This window comes from Sminthopsis crassicaudata, chromosome 3 (genome assembly GCF_048593235.1).
Source record: "Sminthopsis crassicaudata isolate SCR6 chromosome 3, ASM4859323v1, whole genome shotgun sequence".
Lineage (NCBI taxonomy): Eukaryota > Metazoa > Chordata > Mammalia > Dasyuromorphia > Dasyuridae > Sminthopsis > Sminthopsis crassicaudata.
Genome location: NC_133619.1, coordinates 260,711,793 through 260,732,874, shown reverse-complemented (window position 1 = coordinate 260,732,874; position 21,082 = coordinate 260,711,793). Strand labels below are relative to the sequence as shown.

Here is a 21,082-nt window from a genome sequence, read left to right as displayed (position 1 = left end):
AATGTGTGTGTGTGGATGTGTAAAATCATTTTAGTATATACTTCTACTCATTAGGTGTTTTTTTTTTTTTCTCTTGATGTGGATAGTCTTCCTTTATAGGTGTTTTGTAGTTAATTTGGGTAATTATGATAGTGAAAATGACTTAGCTGATCAAAATTCTCTTTTTTTTTTTTGCAAAGGCAATTGGGATTAAGTGACTTGTCCAGGGTCACAAAGTTTGGAAGTGTTAAGTGTCTGAGGGCACATTTGAACTCAAATCTTCCTGACTTTAGGGCTGGTGTGCCAACATTGTTCATAAAGCAATAATGCTGTTACAATATACAATGTTCTCTTCATTGTGTTCATTTTTGATTTCTTATTGAACACCTTTATTTTCTGAAAATGTTATTTCACTCCCTTCTGGTTTTTTGTTTTGTTTTGTTTTTAGTTTATTAGTGTTGTTTTATTCAAATTTTATTTCTTTCTTTTCTATATTGAGATCTTTTTCCTTGGTATTTGTAGACTTTATTTCTTATTGGAATTGTTAGATTTAATTACTGTGTCTTGTAATTGGATGCATGAGGTGTTTTAAAAAAGCAATTAATAGATTCTTTCATTTGGTGCTTTGTTTTCTATATGCAGAAGTTCTGGGAAGTCTTTTATTATGCATTATAATGTTCAGATTTTTTATTTATAATTTTTTTCTGGAATGATTATGATTCTTAAGTTGTCTCTGCATATCCTGTCTTTGAGGTCAATGATTTGATTTGTATAAAAATCATTGTTTCCTTAATATTGTTGCCTTTTGTTTCTCTCTTTGTGAAATTTTCCTCCACTTCGCTATTTTTGTATTGCAAGTCTGTCATTAATTACCCTTTTGCTTCAATGAATCTCCACAGTAGAGTCATTTGTTTTTCTAAGCTGCTAATTGAGTCTTTTATTTCTGTTTTGAGGCTTATAAATTCTTTAACAGTTGCTCATTCCTAAATTCTTCTCCTACAGATTTTATTTCTCTTTTAGACAATTCTGGAATTTCTTTTTGTTGGTTCTAAGTTCTCTTAAAAGTTTTTGAATTTTATGAGGTATTGATTCATTTTTCTTATATTTGTTAAGTGAGCTTTATAGTCTACTTGAGATCTTCGTACTCATTTTTCCTTCTAGTTTTAGTTTTAGCACACTCTCTATTAATTACCTATGCTCTATGTTATTGTTGAATATTTTTTCTTTTGAATTTTTGGCATTTCTATGTTTTTCTTTATATTTCCACATATTTTACTTGCTGGTGGATATACCTTCACCAAATAGTTCACAATGAAAAACTTCTTCAAATTCCTCCCCTGCTAGGGGATTTATAGTTCATCGACCAGTAACCTTGCCCTAAGTAGCCTGAAAAGAGGAGCTACGGAGTAGCTATCCCAAACTATGTTTCAGTCTGCTTTATTTCAGACATGATGCATCTATTCATGCTATTCACTTGCCCCAGTTTTTTTCTAGAAATCTCTGCTATTTCTGATCAGATTGAATCATCAACTGTTATGTTTTGAAAGGTTAAGGAAATATAATAAGGATAATCTTGAAAGAAAATCTTCAGCCTTGGAAATCTGTATCCTAAGGGTCACTGCAAGCATAAGGCAACATATTTATTCTCTGTTATCCTGACATAGTTGGGAAGAATCATGGTTTACCTTTTGAGTGTTAAGTAGGTGCCAGTGATATATTCAAGCAAACAAGCAAAATCTTTACACTACGTGAAGACACTACATGGCCCATAAGCAAAAGATCATGAATTTGTGTATACCTTTTGAGAATATGGAGTCTGGTGGGGAGCTGGTGTTGAATCAACTCATCAGGCTTCTAGATAACAAGTTTCTCTCTTTCATGTCCATTGAATTAAACTATAATTGCTCTGTTATCTGATAATAATTTATTTCTGAGTCCTTTTGAGAGTTAATGGGAACTGAAGGAAAGCCCCATTCTTCCTTTTGTTCTACATGTGAATTTCCTGGAATCCCTTAAGAACCTTCTACTTCAAATACTCTGGCTCAGAACATAAAAATAACTTCTCTCTTTATACATTTTTAATATACTGCTACGATTACAGTTTGATAAATACATGGATAGGTGATTTGAAGAAATTTAAATAAAGTGAAAGTATTTCAAGTCAAATCAAGTAAAATATATTAAGTATTTTTTAGTATGTATTACTATGTGTAATGAACTATGCCTAGTATTTAAGGAAAAAGAAAGGCCAAAAAATAAATAAATAAAACCCAAAATACAATACAAAAAAAAAAAAAAAAAAAAAAAGTCAGGGCAGCTAGGTGGTGTAGTGGGTAGTACACCAGCCCTGAAGTCAGGAGGACCTGAGTTCAAATTTGGTTTCAGACACTTAACACTTCTTAGCTGTTCGATCCTGGGCAAGTCACTTAATCCCAACAGCCTCAGTAAAAAAAAAAAAAAAAAAAAAAAAAAAAAAAAAATTAAAGTTAAAATTTTTAAAAAGTCTCTGCTCTCAAAGAGCTCACAGTATAGTGGGAGACAATATAAAAACAATGTTGCATAAACAAGGATGGTTATACTTAATCAACAAAAGGAAGACATTAGCATGAAAAGGGATTTTACAGGTTCTTGTAGATGGTGGAAATTTGGCTGAGGCCTGAAGGAAGTCAGGAAAGCTAGATGGAAGAGAAATGAAGAGGGCGATAATTCCATGATGGGGAACATTCGGTAAAAATGTAGACTTAAGAGCTTAGAGTTGTTTGAGGAATAACAAGGAAGCCAGTGTAACTGGATAGCAGTGTTTTGAAAGGGAGTAGTGGGAAGAAATGTAAGGAGTTAGAATAATGGAAAGATAGGAATGAGTAAGAAGAAAGGAAGTTCCAGGGATCAATTGTCTTCTTTGGGTTTTTAGGCAGAAAAGTCTTTCTTTCATATTATCAGAGGATTTAGAGAATTCAAGAAGGATGAAAATTAAGAAAAGATCATTATATTTGGCAATTAAAAAATCACTGGTAACCTTGGAGAGAGTTGTTTCAATTGACTGATAAAATTGGAAGCCAGACTGCAGAGATTTGGAAAGTGGAACTGCAGGCATTTACTGTAAATAGCTTCATCACTATAATCACTACCCTTATGGAATAACACCAAACTGATTAATAATGATTAAAAGAGGAATAATTTAGGGATCCCATTAAAATCATCCATCTCAAGAAGAGTCAATCTGATGGAGAAGATGGGATGGAATAGGATTAAAGTCTTACCTGGGAGAAGCTTCATCTCTTCCTGAGAGAAAAAGAATGAAAAAGGAGATAATAATCAAAGGAATCTGAGTGAAATGGGGAGGAGAGGAGAAAAGGGAGTTCTTGATGAATAATTTCATTTTTTCCAGCAACATATGAAATGAAGTTTTTACCTGAATGAGTAAACAAAGTGAACCATGAAAGATTTGAAGAGTTGTAAAAAGATTTGAAAGACTCTATGATGAGGGGTAAAAGGATTGTTACAGTGAATATCTAGTTGATAATATGTAACACAGTTGTTGTGGACCCAGTCTACATAGTTTTTACATTTTTAAATTATTCTTTTATTCAACAGCATGTGAATAGAAATTTAAGCAGTAGATGGTGAGAACAATTTCAGGTTCAGGCTTGGCTGGGAAAGATCAGTGACAGAATCAGGATCAGTATAGGAAAGGGAGGAAACTATAGCCAGCATAGGAGTGAAAGTCTGGCAAAGAACTTAAGTTGGATAGATTGAAAGTTACAATGAAGACAAAGAATAGAATTAGATGTTGCAAGGCAGGAGAAGAAATGGGAGGGCAATTTTCAGATAAAGGAATTTCTGGTCCATAAACCTGGTGGTAAAATACTTCTTAGATGATAGTATGATGATTTCTGTGAGTAGCAAAGAGGGGTTGAAGTGGTAGGTCATGGAAAATGAGTAAATTGAGGAACTGGGAAGTTAGAGCATTTGAGAGAATATCAGGATTTAAGTTCCTTAGTACATATATGGAGAAGAAAAGAAGAGCCAGGCACTGAACTCATTAAAGCAGAGGGCAGTTTCTTGGAAGTCTGTAGATAACAACTACCAGACTACTAGGGAAGATTTAATGGGGTGGGAGTAGGTTAATTATTGAGGAATACTTTCAGGTTTGTTATCAATCTTTCTAAGGAATTGGCCTGGGTAGCTGGAAGGTAGAGGTCTGGTAGCTGGAAGGTAGAGGTCGAGCAGCTAAACTTCCTGGAGCAAAGCAAACAGTGTGAAGGCTGCTGGAAAAGTTGCAAGGAATTCAACAGATGGACTGGAAACTGGAATGTTCACTTCCTTCTCTAGCAACACATGAACAATTCCTGATTTTTCCTGTATTTAAACATGAAAATGATGATTTTTAACCTATTTTTGGTTTGCCATATGTGTGAACATCAGTATTGTAGTGAGTTCCTTATCAAAGGACAAATCCAAGATGAGATTGGATAATTAATTGTCAGGGATCCTGTAAAAGAGATTCATTCATTGATTAGGGAGTTGGACTAATAAACTTTCAGATCCTTTGCAGTCTTAAAATTGTGTCATTTTTAACTGAATCATTAGTAATTTTATTACTAATTTATTAGTACTAAACACTAACCTCTCAATTTTATTAATAATTGTTACTATCACATTTTAATGGGTTAGTTGTAATCTACCATATAAATAGTAATTTTATCTTCTCCCTGAATATTTAACATTTATTTTATCCTCAAAATATTTCAGGAATGTAAGAATAATCATTATTATAGAAGTGGGGAAATTAAAGCACTCAGTGGTTGAGAGTTAGCTAAGGTGACTCAGCTGGTCCTATATTCAAGATTATAATACAGTCCTTGCTATTTTTGCAATAATTTGTAATAAGTATAAATTCCTGTAAAAGTTGGACCCAAAGGATATTGAAAGAAGAGAAAGAGTAGAAAAGGTCAGCTAATGAGTAGGCAGTACCCATTCAACTCAATACCTTCAAATCAGGACCTACCTTTGTCCCCAATTACTAATTCTTATCTCGTTCTTGTGAATCTTGAAGTTTTTTTGTATAAATTTCCTATTAAAATTCAAATCCTCCTAAATATATAGCTATAGAATCTTAGACCTAGAAAGGGACTTCAGATATCTTTTCCCATTATTTTATTTTACAAGTAAGGAAACTGAGGCCAGAGAAATTAGACAACTTTTTAATGCACTTGAAGATACAAGAGCATGTCCAGAGGAACCAGCCCCTTAGTCATTTCCTCTAGACTGCTTCTCCTGCAAGTCGCAAAATATAAATTATTGGGGCAAAATCAGCCTGTGTATTTATTTTTGAGGTCATGATTTAACTTAGCATAAAGCCTAGAAACAATGTAATAACAAAACCTGGATTATCCCTTCAGGTAACTGTTTGCTGGACTTACCAAGAAAGCAGATCCTGGGCCCTGAAGAGCTCCCAGGACAGACATATGATGCTATCCATCAATGCAAGCTGGCATTTGGGCCTGAGTACACAGTATGTCCTGGCATGGATGTCTGTGTTCGCCTGTGGTGTGCAGTTGTTCGACAGGGCCAAATGGTGTGTCTGACCAAGAAGCTTCCAGCTGTGGAGGGGACGCCATGTGGGAAAGGAAGGATTTGCCTTCAGGGCAAGTGCGTCGACAAAACCAAGAAAAAATATTATTTGGTACATCATTTCTATATTGTACAACATCGAGAAATTAAAATATTATATTGATTTATTTGGCATGTGCTAGGATTGCTGTGAGAAATCCTCAAAAATATTCAATGAAGAAAGTGTTTTTAATTTGGAAATTTGCATTTTATCTTCTATTGCTTATTTTAAACTATAGTGCTAATTTGTTTATATACATAATGTCTAGCATAGTATCTTGCACATAATAGGTGCTTAGCAAATGCTTGTTGAATGAAATAAACTACTGGGGAATTGGGATTGACAATTAGTATTACATGGAAACCTGTTTTATGTATACTTCAACATTCTAATATTAGCATTTCAAAACATTTTAGAATTGGAAGGAACTATAAATATCCTGACTTTGAACTCCCTAATTTTTAAAATGAAGAAATTGATTGAGCTCTTAAGAAGTTAAATGGCTTGCCTTGGGTCACACAGTTAGAGGCAGACAGACTAAAAGCCAGATTCAGGATAGAACTAAATTCTTTGAGGGTAGATAAGAGTTGCCATTAAGAGACCAGAAGCACAGAATGTTAAAAAAAAAAAAAAAAATTAAAGCTATTCTGACCCCCTCCCCCATTTTATGAATCAAGAATCTTAAAACTCATATTAGAGAAGTCCAGAGTCACACCATTGATGTAATCTGACAACACCAGGAATCAAATCTAGTGCTTTTCTTTCTAAAAATTTTACTCTCTACAAATCGTGGTAGTACCACGTGTGGGTGCTCTTGTTTATTTTCTTTTTCCAAGTAGTGATTTGCCCTTACCACAGAGTCTAGGACAGAAATTCTTATTTAACCTGTGGCTCATGAACCCCTTAGGAGGCCCATAAATAGATTTTGAGAGCTGTTTGAACTTACATGGGAAAAAATGTGTCTAACTAACCTGTAACTAAAAACATTTCTTTGCAATATGAGTAGAAGCCACAAAAAATACTTAGAAGGGGTCCATAAACTTAGTGAGACTTCCAGAAGAATCTGTGACAGCAAAACAATTAAGGATTCCCAGTTTGGAGTTATCTCTACTCCTCCTGAGTTACTCTTGGTTGCAGGAATGAAGCAAAATATTCTATTTCTCATTTCTACTCCTAGGTTCCTTCAGCACAACAGGGTAGAAACATCACATTTTGTTTTTTATTTTTGTTTTGTTTTATGAGACAGGATAAAAATTCTATATGTCCATTAAGAAACATTCTGGGTTATTTCTATAGTTGTTACAAGCCTTCTACAAAAGTCACTAACCAAAGGAATTTGGACTATTGCCAGACTTCATAACAGGACCAAAACAAACAAACAAACAAAAAAAAAACCCTAAACTGTTCTATGGGGTCTCTTTCTCTTCTGAAAGTCTTTACTTTTGTCTGCATTTTTGACTCTCTATGAAAGTCCTGCTCTTATGTTACACCTTGTATATAGCTTTTGAGAGTAGAGCACATTTCACTGAGTTAAAATGCTATAAGAATAGCCTATCAATATTTGCCATCTAGCAGTCATTTAAGAATAGTCTGGCTAAGTGTGGAGAGGCTCATCACTAGCAGATTAATTACCAAGGTAAATACTAAAGATGAAGGGGCTTTGATCTGTTGCAATGGTGGTGATATTCATACTGATGAAATTATTCATTTTTTAGTGTATCACTAGACATGTACATATTGCATTTTTTCCAGGAAGGATTCAGTTTCTTTATTATCCTACTCAGTTCTAATAATTATGAATGAATGTATGAGTCACAAAGAAAAGCAGTATCGTATAGTAGAAAGAAATAGCTTAGCATCAGGAGAGCCTTGGACTCAAACCCATTATTAGCAGTTATTCTAGTTGTGAGACTTGGATCTTTGAGATAGTTATCTCATCTCTGAATTGAGGACATATATATCCATACACACAGAGAGAACATATACACATATGTCTATATAGATATACATGTATTTTAATGTACAAAACTTAGAAGGATGTAACTCAAATGAATTTTAAATGTTTTGCATCTTAAAGTTATTATTATGAATCAGTTTTTGCACTTGATTATCAGATTATTTAGATTTTCCTGCTATAAAGTAAATTTATTATTAATAGCAGGGCTTTACCTAAATGCTATAAAATAGAAAATCTGGTAAGAGAAAAAAATCTGGTGAGTTGTCAAAGATTAGGGGATAAATCAGGATAGTAGTATGAAACAAAATGACTCTGAACTTGCTCTATTTTTTAAAAAAATCACTATGTTAAAATTCATAGGCAGAAGGATATTCTGTAGTTCCCATGCCTTCCTTTTAATGGGTACTTAACTAATATGAACCACTTGAATCCTGCTGTTCTAGGAAAGAATCAAGTGACAATTCAGTTAACTCTTTGTGAATAATCATTGCACCCATTCTGGACTCTGCAGTCTCTGCAACATCTCATAGTTTGACATGGTGAAGTGATACAGTAGAAAGCAAATAGAATTTGAAGTCCAAGAACCCATTTGAATCCTGGCCTGGTTGCTCACTATCTGTGTGACCTTGAATATATGTCTAGCCCTCTGCTGATCTCAATTACCCAATCAGTAAAATAAGGTAGAGTTTACTAGATGACACCTTAAGTTCCCACCCAGCCATAAATCCTAAGAATACTTTGGAAACTGAAATTAAAACAGTAATTACCAAATGTTGCCCCCAAGATATTACAAATTGTAGCAAGATTTTTATCTCCAATGAAATATCTTCTATATTCTATTTCAGACATCAAACCATGGCAATTGGGGTTCTTGGGGTTCCTGGGGACAATGTTCCCGTTCATGTGGGGGAGGAGTTCAGTTTGCCTTTCGTCATTGTAATAACCCAGCACCTAGAAACAATGGCCGATATTGCACTGGAAAAAGAGCCATTTACCGTTCCTGCAGTGTCACAGCCTGTCCAACATATGGTATGTTCCTTAATATTTATCTTGTATTCTTATTTTGATAGTTGTAAATAGCAGACAGGGATTAATCTAATAGGATACCATGATCTGCATGGGAGAGATTACTTATATTGATGACATCACACTAGAAAGGTAGTAGAAATGGAAAGGCAGTTTTAGGGAATGTCATTCTAGGATTACCTGATTGCTGTAGTATTCAAATAATTGAATAGTATGGAAAAATAATTTAATTATAATAAAAATTAAATAACATGGTATTAATAATAATGATGATGATGATAGCCAAAGTTCTGGGAGAAAAGTACCACATCCTTAGCTCTAAGTAAAGAATCTGATTATTTAGGGAGGAGAAAAAGGAAAAAAAAAATCAAAGCTGATGTTTTCATCTTGTTCTTAAAATAAAATCTCCAAATGTTCTAAGACTTAAACAATAGGAAATTTCCAATATGTTGACACTTAAATAAAACACAGAGATCGAAATGAATGCTAAGATGCTTGTTTTCTAGCTAAAGCCTTTCGTCAGGAACAGTGTGAAGCAAAAAATGGATTTCAGTCAGATATAAAAGGGATCAAGACATTCGTGGAGTGGGTTCCCAAATATGCAGGAGTTCTGCCTGCAGATGTGTGCAAGCTGACATGTCGAGCCAAAGGAACAGGTTACTATGTGGTATTTTCCCCAAAGGTAATTACATATATGTATTCTTTATGTTTAAATTGTTTGGGATTATTCTTTTAAAAAAGTAATTGACTGCTTTTGAGTTTCATAGCAGCAAATACCTTCTTTTAGTATTTTTTAGTATTATTTTATTTAGTATTCTTTAGTATTATTAGATAACTAAACATTTATTAAGGAATATGTAAAGAAAATAAATATGCCTATTTTCCAGGGATTTTAATAAAAAAGTAAAACAGCTTTTCTCCTTTATGTATGATTGAGTAAATGATACCATTTATTGTATATTTTCCCAAATATTTTCTTAATGAATGAGTTTTACTTTTTTATTTCTACCTTCAACTTTATATTTTTGATCAAATATATCTTATAATATTGAGTATATGATAATGTTTAAACATAAACATATAAAATGTAAATAAAATATTTTAGAAAAGAGTTACACATGCAAAAAGAAAATTAAGGACTTTAGATCCTTTTAGAAGACTCATTATTTATGACTTTGTATGTATGAATTATTTATGACTACATAATTTTCAGGTACCCTTCCAAGAAAATTAAAATTACAAAGAAATTATAGGTAACAAATAAATAAAAGTGATATTCATTCTTGAAATTCTAAATTAATATATTCAATATAACTAGATGAAGGTTGATGTTAAATGATCATACAGTAATTCAATTTATATTCAAGAGAAGTTTGCGACATTATTGATTAAGACCTTTATCTCTAATTTTCTTTCTCTTATCTTTATCTATTTCTCCTTTAGAAGAAGCTTTTTATAGTTGTTGAGCACTTAATGTACAGTCATGAAGAACTGGATTCTAACCATGAGTATAAGTCAATTTCTATGAACCATAGGCAATTCCAACATTTATCTACTAAATTATAGACAAATTGTAATTTGTGTTTGGTGGAGGTATTCCTGTACAATGGATCTTTGATATATTGATATAATAATTTTAAATGTGTATATATATATATATATATATATATATATATATATATATATAGCAACTCAACTACTCCAAAAGCTCCTAAATCTTTTATAACTACAAGTTTGACAGTAAACATATAGCTCTTTTTATTACTAGGAAAACTTGACTAAGCTTCATAGTAATCTAATTTTTTAATTGTTTAAATTTTTTAACAGATCAAAAATTATGATTTTCAAAATTGTAAATTAAGTAAAATTAGCTGTATCTGAGGTCAAGCCTTGTTTCTGATATTATATTAGCTATGGACAATGAGCAAGTCACTTAGTTTCTCATCCCACAGGCTATATTCTCTTTAAAATTTAAAGTTGTCTTTTATCTTTATACATTTCTAAAGAAAAAATATCCTTTGAGCTAAGTAGAAATATCCTGTGAAGTGATCACATATATGCCAAATAATCCTCAACCTCTCTGTCCTGAGGAAAGAGATAAATTTCATCAATTTGCTCTTAGGCAATTCTCTCAAACTCTAAGGTTCAGATGAGTTTCTGCTCTTGAAAGGAGGAACCTCTACTTTAAGAGTAGAAATGTGCCTTTTCAGGGCCAAACCAAAACTATAACCATATAAATAATTACATGGGAATTTATATGAAAATCTGTTTCAAAGACTTTTTTTGTGTTTTTTTTAAATACCATTTAGAAGACAAAAAAACTTTTAAGAGAACTTAATTCATCTTTATCAAATTTTCTTCAATTTTAAATTGTATTTTAAAATTCTCTATCTTTGTGAGTGTGTGTATATCTCTCTTCTCATATATATATATATATACATACGTATATGCATATATATATATATATATATAATATACACATACATATATATGGATATGTAGCAATTTTTTCCAAAGTTTATGAACCAAAACAAAGATGTATTAAGTAGCATTATGACATGAAACTTGTTAATGAACCTTGCCAATGTGCCCTAAAGCAAATTCTCCTGAGTATGATGGTCAGATCATAAATAGTCTATCTTTTAGGTTACTTCCTCAGACAGACCAAGAATACCTCCATCTGTTCATTTCCACTGAGATTTGGAACTATTCAATAGGGAATGGATAAATCTTTCTAAACTGAGCTATTACTTTTAACTTTGAGATGATTATTTTTAAATTAATGATAATGATACACTAACATCTCAAGTATCTTAATGGCACCAGAGATTTGCTGGATCCAATTCAAACATGCTGCAGTCAATTATTCCTTCCTACAATATGTATCTGCTAAATGATACTAGATAAAGCAGTTTTCACAGTGACCACAAAGAAAGCATTTCAGAAAGTGTAGAAAGCCCTAACTCTGAAGAAATATACTTCAAACAAGGTGTTAACTCAGAGAAATTGATGATACAGTGGTTATCTAATTTACATATATACTTAGTACTTAGCATGGTCATGTAATGATTTTCTAAGTTCACACATAATAGTGTGCTGTAATGATGTAATTACAATAAGGTATATAAGTGCCAACAAGGACTGGAAGAGAGACATTCCATCTCCTACCATCCTGGTGGCTCTCCTGCCTCTTGCATTCCTTCACTAACACCAAGGCCAGCTGAAGTTCCCCCAGAAAGCTAGCCCTGCCCCAGGTGAAGGAGACAGACTGTGAAGGAGATAATAAAGACTTTGGACTTTATTCCTGACTATTCTTGTGGTAATGATTCTGCTGAAACCAAGGCCCATTTAGAAGCCATTCAGAGAGCTAGCCAGAACATTACAAAATGAATTGAGAACTTTGGATTCTTTTATCAATTAGGTTTCTAGATTTATAAAACTCAAGGTTTTACGTGGAATTGCCCCACACAATACAAATATCTATATAGTTCATTGCTTTTAGGAAATTATATGCTTTGTTTGCACACTACCCTTCTAAGCAAACTTTTAAAAATTACAATGTAGAACTTACAAATTAACCAAGTTATTGACATTTTAAGTTAATTTTTCTTAATTACCTAGGTGAAGGATGGAACTGAATGTAGACCATACAGTAATTCAATATGTGTCCAAGGGAAATGTGTGAGAACTGGTTGTGACAACATTATTGGTTCAAAGCTCCAATATGATAAGTGTGGCATATGTGGAGGAGATAATTCCAGCTGTACGAAGATCATGGGAACATTTAACAAAAAAAGGTAATGTGATGATACAAGTATCCCTCATTATAATTAAGCTTAGTCTTCAAAATTTTTAAATTTCCCAATGGATATGAGTAACAAATTTTATATACACATGATTAAAGAAGAATGAATTAATAGAGATTAGGTGGTAATATATCGTGTTGTTCTAATAGCAAATTGAAAATATGAAGGTAAAAAAAGAAAAGATGCAAAGTTCTGAGAGCTGTAAATGTGGAACATGTATACCACAGAGGATGCTCTTTGGCCTTGAGGGCACAATTGTAAGAGTCATCAAGAGCTGGAGTAGATTTTTTTTTTTTTTGGTGAGAAAATTGGGCTTAAGTGTCTTGCCCAGGGTCATGCAACTAGTAAGTGTTAAGTATCTGAGGGTACATTTGAACTCAGATCCTCTTGACTCAAAGGCCAGTATTCTATCCACTGTGACATCTAGCTGCCTCCACTGACATAACTTCTTAGGAAAGTCCTTTGATCTTCATTAGTAACAATAGCTCATAGCTTGTATAAGTTATATGAAATCTAAAGTTCTCATATCTTTAAAATGAGTATGTTACACTGAATAATCTCTAAAAGGCCCCTTCCAGTTCTATGTTTCAATATGATTCTATGATTCTACATTATTCTGCATTATAGTGGAATAGTGCAAGGCACTTTCTTGATAAAATTTCTTAACTCAATATTCTTAGAGTGTGTTTTATTTTATATTTTGAGCAAAATATTTATTAATTTATAATGAAATTTAACAGCAAAATTGATATTTTAATGGGCTTGTAATGTTATTAATATGGGTATTTTCTCAATGCTGCTAAATCATAACCTATTACTTTCTATCTCATGAAATTTTTATCAATCCAAAACTTAGTATGCTAAAGTATAGGTAGCAGTACAGAGCTCCTTTTGCATATTTGTATATTTTCTCAATGATATTTTTTTGGATTTAAGATTGCCTTTATTAGTCATCTTACATTATAGGTAGCATTAAGCCTGACCTTGAAATTATATGAAAGTTTCTCTGCCTTTACTTGTATGAGGGGAAGTATTATACCTATAGCTCTTTTCCATATACAATATTTCAAATGTCCTCAAAATAATTGATTTGAAATTTTGAAAATTTTCAATCCTCAGTTATGCAATTTGACATAACCACATATTGAAAGTGACTTATGGGGGCAGTTAGTTGGTGTAGTGGACGGAGCACCAGCCTGAAATCAGAGGGCCTGAGTTCAGACACTTAACACTTCCTGGCTCCGTGAACCTGGTCAAATCACTTAACTCCAATTGCCTCAGCAAAAAAACAAATAAACAAACAAACAAAAAAACAAGTGACTTATTGTATAAAATAATGGTACATTTTTGATACTTCATTTTAGAATGTATCTGTATAAAGCAATGTCATCCATGTATTAGCTCTTCAAAGTCATGATTACATAAAAATTGCCAGTGTTTTTTACTCTGTTGCTTGTTTTTATATATATGGAAGCTGTTACCCATAAAACATTGTTAATGTGATTCATTCACTAAATCTCTCTGCATATGGTCTGGGCTGGAACTCTCTTATCAAATCAAATTCCTAAAATGTTTTTTAAAACAAGTCTCCATATAAAGTTTTACATAAAATATGTTTTTGTTAATACTGATTAAGGTTCATTCCACTTGGACCAAGTTAGCATGCCAAATTAATGTTTTCTATAGATACTAAAATAATCTTCAAAAAGATAAAGTTACTTTTTCTGCTCAAAAAACTTTCCAACTGCATACAGGATAAAATATAATCCTTAGTCTGGCATTTAAAACCTTCCATAATTCGGCTACAACATAATTTTCAGTTTATGTTACGGTATTTTCCATAAAATTTATAATCCAACCAAAGTGTGCTATAAGCCTTTCCCCATATTCCATAATAAGCTATAACAAATGTATGTTAAATTAAATTTAAAAATGTATTAGAACCTACTTGTATTCCATTATATAGCTCAATAGTCTTTTTAGTTCAGATGGTCTGCCTGGATATCCAGGTTACATTGGAAATATTATAATAGCATTAGCCATCTACACTGGCTCCTATATTATTTTCTGCAAGTCCATGAAAAAATAGTCAATCACTGTTAATTAATAACCAAAAGAGTATAATATACAAGGTGATGTCTTTGCCTTATTATTGATATGGTGTATCTAAATTGGCTTCCCCAAAGATATTTCCACTATCTGCCAGAAAGCACCCAACATGTAATCTCTTAGTCTCTTTCCCCCTTACATCATTTCAAACTCACACTGCCTTTTTTAGGGAATGAATGCTGAACTCCAGTTTTATGGATCTAGCAATATGAAAATGAAATGCCTCTTCAAATATAAAAATAGAACAATTTATAACTCTAGAGCCCCTGGTCTGATATGTGGGAAAGCTCTTACTCCTCCAATCAACCTCTTTTATTAGTCTCAGGTGAATCATTTTTCTGTAGTCATACGGCTATTAGAATACATTCTTAGTAAAGCAAAATTGTGAAATAGAAAACTATCCTTTTTAATGAATAGAGAACACTTAAGCTTTCATGATGAAAAGACCAGACTTGAGCAGTCGCTGAAATGTTTACTTGAGAGACAAGAGAAACCCAGTAAGTCAAATCGGTATGGAAATGACTAAATAATGAAGTGCTATGAAATCTAATGAGGAAAAAGAGACATGTATCTCATCTGAATCCAACTGTCTCCAAGAGTTACAGTGGGAGTTAAGGAACATACATACTCAGGAGCTGGGTGAAGTTTTGTTACTTTCTTAGTTTCAAGAGAATAAAGAAGGGAGGGGGGAGAAATGGGCATAGACAGAGAAGAAATATCACTTTTGTATTTGATACAGTGGTTTATTTATAGACCTCCAGAGATTCACTCAAAACATTAGCTAAAACAATAACTTCAGCAAAGTTACAGGATATAAAATAAATCCCCATATATTATTAGCCTTTATATTGCTAACAAACTCAGCAAAAAGAATTTAAAAAGGGGATTCCATTCAAAATAATAACTGAATGTATAAAATATTTGACTCTACCTATGAAGAGGTAAACAAGAAATATTTTTTTCTTGTTTCTTTATTGTTTATTTACAATAAACTACTCTTTTTAAAAACAAAGACAATTAAATAATTGGAGAGATGTTAGTTGCTTATATTAACTATACCAATATGATAGAAATTACAAAGCTATTTCTTTGTTGTAGTGGTTGATACATATTGGTTGAATTTTCATTTCTCATTTTTAAGTATTTGAATAGGTCAGGTTGAAACTGTTTCAGTTCTCATTATCTTCTCATCTTTATTCTTAGCTCTAATTTGATGTTGATTTTGACTAATAGAGAGTTTACCTGTTCAGAGACAGCTGATTTTGATTTTTAAAAAATCTCTTGCATTAATAATTAGTTGTTTCTTTTCCATTAAGATATAATCAATGTCATGTATTTTTTTTCTGTCCTATTGTTGTTGCGCACCATTTCTAGGCTCTACCAACTAAATTCATGAAGATATTTTTCTTGATTTATATATGGGAAATTTTTGAGTAGCATTCATGCTTTTGGTCCTTTTCATTCCTCAAACCTTAACTGCATTTTGTAACATACTTTTTTTTTTCCTTTGTAATATGTATTTATGTTATTTATTTATTTTATTTTTTAATTTTTTAATTTTTTTATCTAGAATTTTTTTTCACAGTATATATGCATGAGTAATTTTTTAAATAATATTATCCCTTGTATTCATTTTTCCAAATTATCTCCCCCCTCCCTCCACTCCCTCCCCCCGATGACAGGCCACTCTTATTCTTGATTATTAATATTTTCAATTAAATTATGATATATTCTATTAAAGTTATTATTTATTTCTGAATTTGAAAGTATATCCATCATTACTATGTATCTCCTATAGTTCTATCTATACTGGATGCCTTGTACTCGAGGTGAAATTTGGTCACTAAGTTCAATTCATTCTGGTTAGAACAACCACTTCTTTTCAGGGACTTTGAGCCAGGTGTTGGAAGACCTAAACATACATCTCCACTTACTCCTTTCAATCTTTGCTTGATATTGCCTACTTTTAGAGTTGGAAGAATGTCTTCCTTTTTTTTCAGTTTTTAAGTGGAATGCTAATCATGGAAAAGGTAGCAAGCCATGCCATTACTCTAGTGGATGTATCCTTTGACTTTCCTAGGAGAACCTGTGAGTCTTCCCTCCACTGCATTTAATTTCTTTTTGTTTATTTTTTTCTCTTTGTCAATAATATCAATATTGATGGAGGTAGATTCTTCTAGTGGCCACTTTGCAGTAAATATAGATAATTCAGATATTTGTGATTCTAATTACTCTTCATTTTGTTCTCCATCTCTAAACCACCATTATTGTGGAAGTGGGGAAAAAAATTGCCTCACAAGAGTGAAGCCATTTGCCCTATTTGTTTGTTTTTAGCTTCTTGGATTGCCATGTATAAATTATCACTTACACAATGAGCCTTTCCATTCTGAGTTAACATTGGTCGTCAAGCAGTTGAATCTATCTTTTTCTAGGACCATATTTGAAGTTTGTCCAGCATCGTAGACCTGGAGCTTAGTCTTGAGTATTTAGTCTTTGTAAATCCATAATCATCTCTGTTTTACTGAAGTAGAAGAAAGAAAACTAACTAGAAACAAAATTAATTTTTATCCAAGTATGGTGTAATTTAGCAAAGTTAATTCTGGACAATGAGGCTGCAGAACCCATTTCATGTCCTTAGTCCGAAATTTACTAGATGTGTGACCTCAGAGAAGTAATTTCCTCTCTCTGGGGCATAGTTTCTTTATCTATAATCTGTAAATGAGACTTATATTAACTATCACATAGGGATTTTGTCATTTTTAATGACATAAATTATTTTGTAAACCATAAAGTAAGCTAAAATTGTTATTCTATTATTAAGCTAAAAGTACCAGTACAGAATAAAGTCTGAATTCCCTATTATTTCTTAGGACCAGGATTGGAGTTTTTTTTTGTTGTTGGGTTTTTTGGGGGGGGGTCTGTAAAATGGAAAATTGTACTCAATGATCCTTCAACTCTAAGTGTCTACAATTTTTATTATCCAATGATTCTCTAACTCCCTCTCTTAGTATCTTTGATTATATGTTTGCTTTAATTACAAAAATGTAAAAATGTGTTTTCTAAAATTTTAAAATATTTAAAACACAGAATATTCACTAAACTAAAAAACAAGCTGGGTCTATGGAAATTAAAGTATATTTAATTATAGCCCTATCTATTATGCTTTGTGATATTAGTAAAATTAATATGATCTGAGAATATATGGCACCATTTATAACATGAAACTAATATGTCTAACAAAACTGGAAGATTAAATAGCTAAAATTACAAAGTACCAACGATGGAAGAGAAAAATGACAAGTAGACTCTCTGACATCAGCAAAAATTTCATAGCAGAAAAAAAACAAAGACTAACAAATAAAAATATTCATTTCTAAGGTTGTGATAAAGTGGATTTTAATCACAGTCTGTATTATGACACAGGAGTTGATATAAGAAGTCTGTCTTGACTATTATCTACGTCCATTTTATTTTAATAAATAATTATGAAATTTTTTATGTGCTTAAAATGAGACAATTCCTTCTTTCAAAGAGGTTTTACTGTGGGAGTATTAGGATTTACACAAATACCCTTTTATGAAAAAGTCTCGTATATTTATCTATAGAGCATTAATATTCATAACATATACATTTCCCACACAACTATGCAAAGTACTTAGTATGGGTTTTCTATTCCTACTATACAGGAACATAGTAATAAAATTACTTGGTCAAAGTCATATAATTAGGTATTGTTAGAGAAAGGATTAAAACTTAGACTTTTTAAGCCTAAATCTATTATTCTTTCCACTATAGTTCCACCACTATTCCAACACAATGGATCTTAAGAAAGGAATTGTATCTAAGAAAATATAGTAAAGTAAAACTGAGGCACAATTTTGCTATATTTGACAGATCATAGCAAAATGATGAGCAGATTATTGCATTTACCATTGCCATCACTGTTAGAATGACAGTATTGTCTATTGACAAAATAAGGGACTAGAAGTTGAGGTAGGTTCTGTTCACATCTTTTTTATAGTTGTGATTTGGAGAATCCACTTGTGGTTTTATTCATTCAACTATAAAAAAAAGTGCATTCATCTCTATTTACCTTATAGAAATAGCACATGAAAATGTAAGGATGAATCCATTTAAGTTCCTTAGGTTTTATAAGGAAAGGTGGGAACTAAATATATGTATTATTGCATATTGTCATATCTTTAGAGTATTTGTGAAACATATGGTTTCATGAAATGCTGCAGGGAAAAAAATCATAATCTCCTAGCCATCTTTCTGTTGATGAGACAGATAATCTGTCTCAGTCTGTTACACGATTGTATTCAAAGGTATTCCAGGTTTGGAGGACCTGATAGGATTTTTATATTGACATAGATACTCCATATTGAATAAAATTGAATAGTTTTTAATGAACAAAAGTTCATTAAATGAAGCGTGCTCTAATGATGAATTTTTTTTTAAAATATAGTCTGACTTTATAGAAAGACATCATGATTTAGGGGACAGAGTTGTCTTAGAAATCAGATATGGGTTTGAGTTCCACATGACACATGAGTGTGTGGTCTTACATAAGTCAACTTTCCAAGACCAAGACTGTATATTTCAAGAAAGTTGCCAACCTACATTGTTAAAGGGCATTTTTTCAGGACTCTAAACCAAAGAAGTACCAGTCCTTTTTGGTTTTATATCAATTTGTTTTAAAGAAAGCTGTTAGTGTGATTGAAAGAGTGCTGTGCTAGGATTCACAATATCTGAATTCAAATCCTAACCCTGATGTTTATTAATCTTAGATGAATTTTTGAGCCTGTGAGATCTTTGAGCTTAATTTCCTTTTCTATGAAATGATAAGGTTAGACTAAATGACCTCTCCTATAAATCATGACAAAATGAACATGTAAGTAAAAAACAAAACTTTTAAAGAATATTCATTTGTTTCATCAAGTATTTTGTGTCTCTTTTGCTTTATCTCTCCCTCTCTGCCTCTGTTTTGCTCTCTCCTTTTCTGTTTGTCTCTTTCTGCCTCTGTCTATTTTTGCCTTTTAGTAAGGGTTACACAGATGTAGTGAGGATACCTGAAGGCGCCACTCATATCAAAGTCCGACAATTTAAGGCAAAAGACCAGAACAGATTCACAGCTTATTTAGCTCTGAAAAAGAAAAATGGTGAGTACTTGATCAATGGAAAGTATATGATATCTACATCAGAGACCATCATTGACATCAACGGGACTGTCATGAACTACAGTGGTTGGAGCCACAAGGATGACTTCTTGCATGGGATGGGATATTCAGCTACAAAAGAGATTCTCATAGTTCAGATACTGGCAACAGACCCAAGCAAAACAGTAGATGTCCGCTATAGCTTCTTCGTTCCCAAAAAGTCAACATCCAAATCAAACTCAGTCAGTCAAAATGGAAGCAGTAAAATGGGATCACAGACCTCACAGTTACAGTGGGTTACAGGTCCATGGCTTTCCTGTTCTAGAACATGTGACACAGGCTGGCACACCAGGACTGTGCAATGCCAGGATGGACACAAGAAATTAGCAAAAGGATGTCTACTGTCACAGAGGCCCTCAGCATTCAAGCAATGTTTGCTAAAGAAATGCTAGCATGTGTTTATGATTTTGTTTAGAAAAATAATTGGGCAATGTAGCACTGGCATACCTTGGATGGAAAATATAAACTTTATTGTAATTGCTTTCATGATTCAAATTATGGGCAGAATCTACTTTTCAAACATTGGACTATGACAAAAACAGTCTTGAAAATTGTTATAAGTCCTTTAAGCCTAAAAGGAATAGAAAAATGAATGAATGTAAGCTCATAAGGTATTTGAAGAGTACAAACCTATTTCCCCTTTTATTACCTACCTCTTAAAGAATGCCTTTGAAGACATCATAATAATTTTCAATCTTGATTTATTTTTGCTGTTTGTAAATACATAATTTTTATATATCTTGATTCTATTAAAAATAATTCATTCTATATGTAAAGTGATTGACCAAAGTAGGTCTGCAGCTGTTTTCAGTTTCACCAAATTTCCAGAAAGAGCTGTGGATATGTTACTGGAAAAATAAGCTTATTGTTGCTAATAGACAATATATTTAAAAAACTAACACTATGACACAATGTAATTTTTAAAAACTCTTGAACAGAGATTATCAGGATACTTATAAGCATATATAAAGGCTTTCTTGTCTGATATGTTAGTACCTGTATTTTTCAGGTTGCCAACCAAACTGATTAGAACATATTTTGTATGTATGTCTATCCATAGAATTTGGATTTTTTTTTTAAACTTCAGTGGGGGGGTTGGGCTGAAATTTATCATTTAGAAAAAAACAAATATTTTATAATATTGACAACTCTATATTCTTGACTGTTTTCTTGCTGTGGTTTGCAAGTGAAACCTAAAGTTTGATGTGCCTAAAAGTAGCTATTGGAGAAGCTATATTTTCCTTAATAAGGAAAGACACCCAACAAATAGTATTGTCTCTCTACATTAACACCTTTTATCCTAAACTCTCTCTTATTAGAAAATATGCAATGTGCTGTTTGTCTATTTCATTTTGTTAAAAACTATGTTATA

At 32.3% G+C, this 21,082-nt stretch overlaps 1 protein-coding gene across 2 annotated transcripts in view; it reads left to right on the top strand.

The window, feature by feature from the left end:
- Window positions 1-20,786, top strand: part of ADAMTS5 (ADAM metallopeptidase with thrombospondin type 1 motif 5) — a 76,040-nt gene extending 55,254 nt beyond the window's left edge. For both annotated transcript variants that reach the window (XM_074300608.1, XM_074300607.1), the window contains 5 exons: window positions 5,382-5,665; window positions 8,396-8,579; window positions 9,083-9,258; window positions 12,198-12,373; window positions 19,535-20,786. In XM_074300608.1, coding sequence (XP_074156709.1) covers window positions 5,382-5,665; window positions 8,396-8,579; window positions 9,083-9,258; window positions 12,198-12,373; window positions 19,535-20,102 — 1,388 coding nt within the window. In that variant the 3' untranslated portion in view covers window positions 20,103-20,786. The remainder of the gene's footprint in view (window positions 1-5,381; window positions 5,666-8,395; window positions 8,580-9,082; window positions 9,259-12,197; window positions 12,374-19,534) is intronic.
- Window positions 20,787-21,082: the final 296 nt, after the last annotated feature.